Source organism: Equus przewalskii, chromosome 1, assembly GCF_037783145.1.
Source record: "Equus przewalskii isolate Varuska chromosome 1, EquPr2, whole genome shotgun sequence".
NCBI classification, from domain to species: Eukaryota; Metazoa; Chordata; class Mammalia; order Perissodactyla; family Equidae; genus Equus; species Equus przewalskii.
Genome location: NC_091831.1, coordinates 171,557,893 through 171,570,036, shown reverse-complemented (window position 1 = coordinate 171,570,036; position 12,144 = coordinate 171,557,893). Strand labels below are relative to the sequence as shown.

At 36.3% G+C, this 12,144-nt stretch overlaps 1 protein-coding gene across 16 annotated transcripts in view; it reads left to right on the top strand.

Annotated features, from left to right (window-relative positions):
- RALGAPA1 (Ral GTPase activating protein catalytic subunit alpha 1) overlaps positions 1–12,144 on the top strand; it is a 225,311-nt gene that overhangs the window by 193,658 nt on the left and 19,509 nt on the right. For all 16 annotated transcript variants that reach the window (XR_011530802.1, XR_011530801.1, XM_070588316.1 and 13 more), the window contains 2 exons: positions 667–825; positions 2,532–2,659. Coding sequence is in view for 14 of the 16 variants with exons in the window: in XM_070588316.1 (XP_070444417.1) it covers positions 667–825; positions 2,532–2,659 (287 nt within the window). In the remaining 2 variants the exon portion in view is untranslated. The remainder of the gene's footprint in view (positions 1–666; positions 826–2,531; positions 2,660–12,144) is intronic.

The following is a 12,144-nucleotide window of genomic DNA, read 5'->3' as shown; positions in this document are numbered from 1 at the left end:
TTGCTTTGCTTTTTGATAATTTTAGTCATCATAACGTTAACCCTCTCTGATTGCCAGAAACACCTTTGTAAGCACCACAAGTATTTAATAACATCCTGAGAGTCTAACAAATCTCAAAAAGTCTATTTGGAAGAATTTCACGGGCAAAGAAAACCTGGAAATAAATTTGTTAAACCAAATATAATCAACTTTTCTCTTACTCAATAGGTGATTACCCAATTTATGAAATATCTCTTTCTTTTACTTCTCTTCCTGTTGTCTCCAAAGGCTCCTTCTCTGCTCATTAGCACTTCCAGAGAGTGGTCAGAAAAAAAGAGTCTTAAATCAGGCACTTTTTAAAAACAATCTTTTAAAAGGTTTCATAGTGGAGAATTGGTGCAGTTGCTAGTTAAGAATACTGAGACTGTGTGTGAATCTTTTTTGTCTGACTTCTCTGTTTCCCATTGACCGTAGACAGTTGAAAATTATCTGGTTTTCTGCAGTGTCTCCTAAAGCTTTTGAGTGTTTGTATTTCACGTGTTGTGAGACATGATCAAATGAAATATTTAAAATATGGTTTTTTATTTCTCTACCTTTTAACCTTTTTCTAGTATGTTGTCAGTAGCTATATGACTATACTCCCAGGGCTTTTCTAAAGCACCATGAACTCTTTTCTTGGTTTTCCAGTTGAGACATTTAGGAAATGATGAAGTGCACATTGTTTGGTCAGAGCATACTAGAGACTACAGAAGAGGAATTATTCCTACAGAATTTGGTGATGTCCTTATTGTAATATATCCAATGAAAAATCACATGTTCAGTATCCAGATAATGAAAAAACCAGAGGTAAGAACTCATCATCTTACATTTTAATAATATATTTTGAGTTCTATATGGGTTGTGAGTTTCATTCCTCCTTTCAAAAGGATTAGACTAGGCATCAAGTTGTGAAAATGGAGGGAAATGAGACACAGACTCTGGTAGCTATGTGAGTTGTCTAAGTCTAGTTCAGAAGGAGCTAAAACAGGAAAAATAGCAAGAAACTGTATTCAAATGGGAAAAGGCTAGATAGTGCCAGAGTGGAAGTTGCTTTATACTAAGCTCACAGAAGGACCTACCTTTTGTTAAGAGGATGATTGCAGTTTCCTAAAAGATACATGAGAAGTAATCATTCCCTTTAGAAGAGCAACGTCTGATTCCTGTATTTTTAGTTGATGCATCTTACCAAGACGGCATAATTGTTTAGTCATGTCACTTAATAAATGAGAGTTCTACAAAGTAAAAAAGAAAAAAGCCAAGTAATTCTACTTGGATGTCCTATACCATACGGTTGAAACACACTTGCAGAAGTATTTTCTTTCAAAATAATAAAAATTGTAGTATTTTGCTGTCTTTCTTACTTTTTTTTTTTTAAAGCTTGGCACCTGAGCTAACAACTGTTGCCAGTCTTTTTTGTTTTTTTTTCCTGCTTTATCTCCCCAAATCCCCCCAGCACATAGTTGTATATCTTAGTTGCAGGTCCTTCTAGTTGTGGCATGTGGGACACCGCCTCAACGTGGCCTGACGAGCAATGCCATGTCTGCGCCCAGGATCCAAACCGGCGAAACCCTGGGCCGCTGCAGCAGAGCGCACGAACTTAACCACTCGGCCACGGGGCCAGCCCCTCTTACTTTTTTTTAAATTGAATACTTGTAGTTTATAAAAAACCTACCTTTTGATAGTTCATCATGAATCTTCCGTATTTCTTCTTGAATTGGAATAAGTTTCCAATGTGTGAATTTAAGCCTCTGGCCAGGTTTTTTTTAGCGTTCATCTAAACCAGAGGCCAGCAAACTATAGCTCACTTCCTATTTTTGTACAGCCCGCAAGCTAAGAATGTTTTTTACATTTTTAATGGGTTTTCTTCTGTAAAAACATCACAGAAGAAAATACAGCAGAGACAATGTGGCCACAAAGCCTAAAATGTTTACTGTATTATCCACAGCTCATGTCATTCTCTTTGGCTGCCATTTGTACCAACCATATTCAAATAGAATAACTTTTGAAACTATCAGTCATCTGGTAAAAATGGTAATTTTCAAAACATAGATTTTTTTCTAATAAACCGTGTAGTAAAAATGTTTTAGGTTATGTACTAAAGCTGGTTTCACACAGAAATAATGAAAAACTAACTTGCTACCTACAAGAATGTATATCTTTCCTGTGTTTACTCAATGGAGGAAATGGAATTTATTTCTAGTGGTGGATTTTTGTGTACAATTGAGGCTACAAAAATTTGAAAATTGACAAGGAGTATAAATTATTTAGTCAGTTACATGAAACACATAGTTCTTTTGAATGGAAACCCTGTAGACCTTTGGCATTTTTTGTTTGTTTACTGTCCTAGTGTGAATGACCTATAGTGGAAAAGAATTGAATTTGAATAGTTATTTCTACTGAAGGAAAAACTAAAGAGGAGGCAGAAACACTTCTCTATGCAAACAGTGTCTTTGTTCTTATTTACAGCCTTTCCCCAGTCTGAGTATAAAATTATGTTCTAATTTCTCAATCAGGTTCCCTTCTTTGGTCCACTTTTTGATGGTGCTATTGTGAATGGAAAGGTCCTGCCCATTATGGTTCGAGCAACAGCTATAAATGCAAGCCGTGCTCTGAAATCGCTGATTCCACTCTATCAAAACTTGTATCCTTTTTAATAGTACGGTTTCTACTCTCATATCTGCCTACTTTCCAAGGTAAATATTTGTTATGTGTTGTTAAGACCTTTGAGTTTCTGTTTATTGATGTATAGATGATGGAGTTCCTCCCAGGGTTTGAGCAGTTATGATACTTGAATGATTTTATTTTTTTTAATTTTCTCCTTTTTATCTTTTTTTTCTTCTCCCCAAAGCCCCCCAGTACATAGTTGTATATTCTAGTTGTGGGTCCTTCTAGTTGTGGCATGTGGGACGCTGCCTCAGTGTGGCCTAATGAGCAGTGCCATGTCCGCGCCCAGGACCCAAACTGGTGAAACCCTGGGCCGCTGAAGTGGAGTGCACAAACTTAACCACTCGGCCACGGGGTCGGCTCCCTGAATGATGTATTTTTTAATACACTTTTAATCACTACTTATCTTTTGGTTAATTAATTAGAGCCCCATTATGTGCTAGGAACTCTGCTACTCTGGATGTGCAGAGATAACCAAAATAGTCATCAGAAACTACTCAATCTAGTTGAGGAAATCTACTATTTTCGCTATATGTGCTGTAATAGAGTTATGCACATAGTGTTCTGGAAATATAATAACAAGGGGCCTCTCAGCTGGAAGGGATGGTGCTCTTAGGAAATATTTCTGAGAAATGTGAGGATTGGACCAATCTTGAAGGATGCATAAGAGTTAATCGGGTGGATGAGATTAAGAAGAGCATTCCAAGCAGGGGGACAACATAAACAGAGACCTGGAAGTATAAGAGAACATGAAGTGTTTAAGAACATGGCTTCTGGAGCCAAATTGCCTGGACTCAAATGCTGGCCACCACTTCCTTAGCTGTCTAGCCTTGGGGAAGTTATTTAACCTCTCTGAGCCTCAATTTCCTTATTTATAAAGTGAGCGTGGTAATAACATGTAGCTTATGGTGTTATGAGAACTGAATGAGTAAGTATGTGTAAAGCTCTTAGAACAGTGCCTGGGACACAATGTGCACATAGCTTTAAATTTTAAATTGTTTCCGATAGTCCTTTCTAAAATAGATTTTAAATTGTTTCCGATAGTCCTTTCTAAAATAGATTTTAAATTGTTTCCGATAGTCCTTTCTAAAATAGATTTGGGTTTCCATATGCTTTTTCTATACGATTAAAAAAATTCAGTTATGTTTCTTTTACATAGTAAATTGTAGATGTTAAACTTTACAGGGAAGGCTTTTTTAAATATCCTATGTTCTGTTCCACATGAAATGGATTTATTGTAAGTCTGCCACATACATTTTCTTCTTTTGATGAAAATTGACTTAGGCAATCTGATTCTTATGTATTCTGATGCTGTGAAATGGAATTTTAGGTGGATCATGGCATGTTACATAGATTAAGCGTAATAACATTTATATAACATTTCTTATTTATAGCAGTTATATCGTCACTTTAAGTTGAAAACTCAGATTTGAAGTGATCGTTGTTGTCAAATGTAAGGATTCAATTTATTATTTCCTGAATATCTCTAGAAAGGTAGCTAATCTTACAAGGAACATACAGATTATTACCCAAAGACTAATCTCATCCACGTGTCAGCTCTGCTGAGGTGTCCTCTCTGACCTTTTCCACTTTACAGTCGCCTGATCCTGATGTTCATCTGAGGATGGTGTCCTCCACCGTTTTACTTAAGACCCAGTTGAAAGAATGCCTTAAACCTTTTGGGAAAGTGGTGAAAGATTAGATTGTAATACAAAAATCTGTTTTCCTCTCATGTCATAAAACAAGAACTCAGTTTATCAAGCTAACACAAACTGTTTCTGGCCCAAACAATATTTCTGACCTGTACAACAACAAGGTACAAAGAACATTTGGGATGCACACCTTACCAACAATGTAGTTAAAAATGCAAGACTAAAAGTATTGGAGATATGGCTTAATTTCTTTTTCCTGCCTAAGGTTCATACGCTTGAGAATTATTTCAGACTTACATGTTATACTAGAGGTCTAAGCTGAATTTGCGGTTAGAAAACATTGACTTTTAACTCAGGCTCTGCAGTCAAGTCACAGAATCTCTAAACTTCTAAACTTCACTTTCTTAATCTGTTAAAAAGATTCTAACACCCATCTCGGAATTGTTGTGAAGATTAAATGAGATTAGTGAATTTGGAAGTGCTTAGTAAGTGAAATAAGGTACATTATTTTGTGTAATGATTAACTCTGTTATCTGTAAAGATTGCAGTCAATATAAAACAACTCTACCAACACCAAAGAATTGCCTAATTGGGTTTTTGTTTGGTTGGTTGGTAGGTTAATTGATTGGATTGGATTTTCAGGCCTGCTTTGTGAAGTTCTTAACAGTTAATCTTGCTGAGACATTAATAGATACCACATTCGAGAAAATTCTAAGATGGTAAAAGAGAGTTTCAGATGAAAACAGTAAACATGAACACTTTGTTTACGCAGAAAGTATGAGTAATTTCTATCAGCAAAGCTACTTCTGGAACACTCAGAGTAAAAACATTAAACTAGACAGATCAAACAAATGTTTTCTTGACTTGGAAGCTTGAATTTAGAAGCTATAGGAAAATTATTGTCCTGTACTAATTAAGTATGTAGTAGAGAGACTCCTAGCCTTTGCTAATCTGAAGAACATATAGTCATCCTTCACAAAGTTCTATATTAATTCTAAATGTTAAGGAAAATGACTTCATCCAGCTGGAGTACTTGATTTTTAAATGAAAGTTTATATAATAAATTTCAACTATGGGTCTTTATTTTAAGATACCGAAATATAAATGTCTTTTAAATAACAAATACACATTTCAGAAATACAGTAAATTTTTAAATGTATGTTTTTGACAAATCCAGATAAGTTCCCATTAAGGAAAAAAATCTTACTTTCTAAAACAGATCAATAAAACTTAACAGAAATTGAGATAGAAGCAGGCTTTGAAAATCACCAGAGTTACTCCTTCAGTCCTCATAAGAGAAAGTGAAGGAGTAAAAGAATATATAATAAACTCAATTATATTTGGATAATTGTACTGCTGTGCCAGTTATTTCATGCCCAATAAAAGTGCCCACTAAGATTCCACAGCATAAATTGTGCTATTTATGATCATTAAATACAGTTCAAATTTTATCCTAGGAACATCTTCTGTAACTATGAATCTAATGTTGTTCACTAAATGAGGACAATATTGATTGTCATATGCTGCCCAAATCGATCATGCTGGCAGCCAGAATTACAGTAATCTGTCAGTATTGATGACTGTCTTTCAAGCTTTGAAACCTCTCCTTCACTTCACTTGTCGTTTCTTGCATTACTTGTACTTGAAAAGCATTTTCTTGCAACCTCTGACTTTGTCAGCTGGGTAACTTTTTTTGTCTCAAGCTCAGTTTGTTGGTTTGATCATACAATTAGAACTGAAATGCAACACTTGAGAGGAAGAGGAGGCAAATTCTGAGTAACCATTGGACCTGAGGAGTATTTCAGGTTAATCTTAGACATCATTTATTAGTTACCTGTTGAGAGAGAGTGAGAGTGTGTGTGTGTGTGTGTGTGTGTGTGTTTTGAGGATTTGGGGGGTTTTTTTGCAGTGAAAGTAATAATTCCAAAGTGTTAGTTTCATAGTCTTAGCTATCATGATTCTATTCCTTAAATAAAAATTTTAAGACAATTATTCGTTTTGATCCTAGAGACATTTTGAGTATGCACAAATGTTAAATTTGGTGTTATCATGTATGTACTGTTTCTTTTTCTTTTTTAATGTAGGATTTATTATACATAGAAATTTTCAGAAGTTCAGTATATAATCATGGTGTATTAAGGCTCTCAGAGAAACATAATCATGTGTATGTACATACAAAAGAGAGAAAGATTGATTTTAAGAAATTGGCTCACACGATTGTGGGGATTGGCAAGTCTGAAATCTGCAGGAGTTCCTAGGGAGAGTTGATGTTGTAGTGTAAGTCAGAAAGTGTCTGGAGATAGAATTCCTTCCTTCCTTGGGGACCTAAATCTTTTCTCCTAAGGCCTTCAACTGATGGATGAGGCCCCCCCACATTGTGGAGAGTAATCTACTTTACTCAGAGTCTCCTGATTTAAATAGTAATCACATCTAAAAAATACCTTCACAGCAACATCTAGACTAGACTTGTGTTTGACCAACAACTAGGTACCATGGCCTAGCCAAGTTGACATAAAATTAACCATCTCTCATGTCCTGTTTTCCTTAAGTTTTTCTTTTTAAACTTTCTTACTGTAAAATATAATTTGAGAAAAGAACTTAAATCCTAAACGTACTATATGCTGAATAATTACAGTTTAACCACCGCCAGGTCAAGAAATAGAACTGTACTATTTTTCTTCTATCAAAAATGTTTATTGATCAGTTACATAGTAGTGGTAAAAATTTTGAGAGAGATGCGAAGACAAATCAGACGATAATCTTGTCTTCGATAAGCTTATAGTTTAAAAGGAGAGAATAATGTGTACATTAATAATTATAACGTGAGATAAAATGTGTCATAGTAGGGTTATAAATAAAATGCTGTGGGAGTTCCAAGGAAGAAGTCCTTTCTTTGGAGTAAGAAAATCAGGGAACAATGTCTAGAAAATCTGGGCCTCGAAGAGTGAGATTTGAGTAGATGGAATGCAGCATGTCTGTTATAATTTATATTTTGGGACTTTATGTGTATATGGGTATATGATATATATGTAATATTCTGAAATTTCAGTATGAGGGATATTATAAAATTAGACACTTTAAAAAACACTTTCTTCCTAGGTTTAAATATTCTGTCCTGCCAAACCAGTATTATTTGATTTCTTCTAATCTGTTTAGATTTGACTTTTTCTTAAATGCCAGAATTGGGTTTCTGTTTAACTCTATCAGACAAATTACCAGAAGTCAATGATCATTCTTCAATTAGTCACAGTTTGTTATCCCTGCAGTTCTACTACTCAAATGTTAAGAACCTGTTGCAAAAGTATGAGTGCCAAAACAAAATGAAATGTAATTGATCGGCTCCACTAATGCAGTTTGCCATTCATTATGATAGAATACTGTAAAGCCTCTTCGGGAGGCCCGTCAATATTGTCACCATTTCATGTTAGAAGAAAGTGAGTTTATTGAGAAACTACATAATTTTATGTATCTACTATCTTTTTATAGATCATTTCCTCAAAAAGGTAATATAAATATGGACTGTCCATAATTTATAAATTAATAATATTAAGAAATATGGGGGTCATGCCAGTGGCTCAGTGATTAAGTGTGCACGTTCTGCTTTGGCGGCCCGGGGTTCACTGGTTCAGATCCCGGGTGCGGACATGGCACTGCTTGGCATGCCATGCTGTGGTAGGCATCCCACATATAAAAAAGTAGAGGAAGATGGGCATGGATGTTAGCTCAGGGCCAGTCTTCCTCAGCAAAAAGAGGAGAATTGGCGGCAGATGTTAGCTCAGGGCTAATCTTCCTCAAAAAGAAATGGAAGCTGATTGTTAGGAAATCAGCATGGGCTTCATGGTCCAGAACCTCTTATTAAGCATGTCACTGTCTTTGTGTCTAATTTTTTCTTTAATCTGTAAAAAGAGTACCAAACTCAGGATTGTTGTAAGGATTAAATGAGATTATCCACAGGAAGCACTAAGCAGCCTGTCTCTCATGTAGCAAGAGCTCAGAAAGTAGTAGCTACCTGGTAGTTGATGTTATCATTATTATTATCCTCTACATTAACACTGGAAATATTCTTTCAAACACAAATCTAAATATAGTAAAAGACTGATGGCTCTTGACTGTTTATTGAAATTCTTATCTAAATTCTTTGACTACCTGCAATCAGTTCTTGTTAACTTACCCTCCCAACCTCCTATTTCTCACTGTAGTTCTGTCAAGGATACCAATACTCCTCCCCAGCTCCGCCTCCCATCCTTACTGTCATCTACCACAGTGACACCCAGGACACCCTATGCGTGTCCAGCTAAACCATATTTATCATCCCTGAATGCCCGTATTTTTGCCCCAGGAATGCCCTTCTCTACTCTTTTTCACCTGATATATTCATTCTGCATGACCCAAATAAAATAACTTTATAAAAAGAAAAATTCCTTCACTAAGCAGCACACTGCCTGGTAGCATTTTGTTATAGGACTTACTATGTGTGCGCACGCATGTGTTAGTAAGTCCTACATATCCTGCTTTCACTCACTTCTAGCACAGTGATAGGTGGCTAGTAATTTGTTATAATGGTACAGGGTAGATGGGTTCATGGATGGAGGGATGGATTCTTAGCTATTCATTTTTTCTCTTTAACAGGAAATTTCTATTCTTTTGCCAATATACTTTTAATAATACGTTCACTTGTGTTTTTTATAATTGTGTTGTTATAATTTGTGACTTATATTAGTCTAGGCTACAACTGTAAGAGCGTGCTGGATAGGTAAGAAAAGGAAACCTAGAAGCAGTAGAGATTCCCCCTGGTACATGAACAAGCCAGAATAGCACACACAAAGTACTTGACTTTTAATCAGTATATTTCAATTAGAGGGCATTGTAGTTTAATGAAGATAATTTTCAAAGATCAATAATCAGGTTTTTTCCTCCACTTCTAAGGGGGAGGGGAATCTGTTAAGGAGAAAAGTGAGCTAAGACATCTGTGACTTGATGACAGTGACAGATGTCTTGGGTTGGAGAGAACACAGTTTGGTGTCTGTCTGTCGTCGTCCGTCTGTCCGTCCCGGTGTGCCACGCCCCCCCACCCCACCCCACAAAGGAGGCAGCACGCGGCTGTAGCCCTGACGGTTCACACTTCCTGCTGAATGGCAAGAAAGCTGGTAGCCACAGGAGAGCAGTGGGGAACAGGTGTGGGATTCTAGACAGGCCGAGAGCTTCAGTTGTCCTTTTTGAAGCTCTGCGCCATCTATGTGGGCGACTCCATTAGGAGCTCTCGCTGTCTTGTGCGCGCCATTTGCTCTACATGCTTTCTGATGAAAGTCTGAAACTGCATGTACAAATTGGTTATTTGTTGCACACTCTAAGATCTCTGGTTGTGCTCACTTCTGCTTCTAAAGAAGAGAAGATATTTCTTTAAATAAAATGTGTCACCAACTAAGTGATCCAGGGTTTGTGGCCTTTGAAATGCTTGCAGCCCTCATGCCTTTGATTTTAATCAGTATAGTGGGAGCTCTCTAAGAGCAAGTAGACATTCTTATTTACCTAACAATATGCTCTGCAATGGGGACAGTTAAGTCTGTTCTAGGCATTGCTATAGAATTTTTTACCGAAAAGCTTGTGATTAAACGTCCCCTTGGCCTGGATTTTGCTGCCAAACCTCATAGTTGTTTATGTACACAGAGTAATTATTTAAACAGGGGCCCAGGATATGTTTAACGTTTCTGTTGTGACTCTGATATCTTCTTTACTGCATCAATTTTCATTGGTTCAGCTATTCCTTTCGAGTGATGGCAATATAGGCCTATTGATGATGTTATTGGTATTTTAAGAGGCTTCCTTACAATCGTTGTGGGAATATTTTATTGCATACCTATAAAAATGTTAGTTTTGGTCTAGCAAATCTGCCTGTGTCCTTTCAAAGAGATGTAAAAGCGATAAATAAAAATCTCTCTGATATGTAATAAATTTTTTGTGATAATGAAGTTTATTCTGTGGAGTTGAACCAGTATGTGTGAAAATAGCATTGTCTTTTAATGTTCTCTAGAGATGATCTTTTTTAAGGTTTTACTAATATGGACCAATAATAATTACTTTTCCTGTGTTTAAACTATGGGAGCTCACAAAAATGACTTCAGTACATGACCAACTTCTATTACCATTGTATTAATTCTAGAGATATTTTAAGTTTTTATTCTCTACCAAGAACTTAATGCACTAATGACAAACCTAAGTATTTTTTAAAAGGCTGTATTTCTTCACCCAGAAAAAGATCGCTAAGTGATTTTAGACCTTTCATTTATTCACCAAATATTTATTGACTACCTGCTGTGCCTTCTATTCAGGAGGCACTGAGAGAAAAGTTAGGGATAGAAAGACAATCACTGCTTTCAAGGAGCTTACAGTCTAGTGCAGGAGAGAGGGAGAGCCCTGAGAATGAATGCCTGACGTGAACTCTGAAGAGTCCAGCAGTTGTAACGTATACAAAGTACGATGGTAAAGGTGATTAATTTTGTTAAAGTGGGAGAGGATAGTGGGGAGGAGGAAATCAGGAATGGCTTTACCCAGGAAGCATGGTCTGCTAGTTACTTCAAAGACATGGAACTTTACCAGGCACACAACTCCAGCAAAGACCTCCTTAGGGGTGGGAAATGGGCACGGAGGGATGCAAGTGTGATGTGGTCAGGAAATGCAAGGAGTTGCACACTACTGGGTGGTATAGAGCAAAGGGATGAGTAGTAACCGATAAGAGTCAAGAAGTAGGTCAAAACCAGCATATGTAGTCAAGCAGAAAAAACAACAATAAACTTGGTTTCCTAATGTTACTGCCAATAATATAGCAACCAGTGTCTAAGGTGACAGTTCCTTTTTTTACCTGTTGAATAGCAGAACACAGCTTAAATGTATTGTTTTCCTTTTCTAGTAAAGCCTTTCTGAAATCAGTCTGTTTATTATACTAATATTTAAATAAAGTCTGTATTTAATAATGTTATGCAGTAATTGCCAGGGTGATAACAGTGTTAGCTGGTGTTATTTTTCTTAATGAGACTAAGAACATCTCTAAATGTTTGATAATATTTATACATATTTGCCATTTAATAAAGAGCATTTGAGACTTTCCTAATTCTTAAGTTTCGTGATAGACTTCATTCTTGCATAACAATCCTTCTTTACACTTTTCCTGTAAAGTACTTTTATACATTATTGTGCTTTTGCACACTATTATACTTTAACACGTTACTGATAAATGAAGTATTTTTATCCTATTCTGATAGTACTTTGGCTTCACAGCAAAAATAGCAAAGGAAAAGAAAGCACTAGAACGATCTTATCTGTTTTGTCAAATCCAGTGTGACAGCACAGTCCACATATGCCAATCTAGACAGTTGAGTCATATCACAGTGCACCAGAAGAAAAAGAGAACTCTGTCAGGTGATAGGCGGGCTGTTCTGTAAAAACAACAAAACTGAAGTTCTCCACTTCCATCCTTATTAACTTCTCATCTGTGCTCGAACAGGGATTTCTCTTTTTCTCTATTAAACCATTATGTTGTTGGTAATAGTGATTGAGGGCACACTGGTATGCTCACGTTATTTTTCACTATATGCTACATAATGTGCAAGTTTCATTCTAGTCTTTGTTTAAATAGAAAAACAGCAGTGGATTCGGAGGCTATGGGGGATTTCAGAGAGCAGAGAATGAAGGATGTAAAGCTGAAATCAGTCTTGAACCTTGTTTGACAGAGGAATTGCAGTGCTTTTAATCCATTCTTTTCCTTTTACTAAACATGAGGGCTTTTGCAGTTGAATTTTTAATAACTCAATAA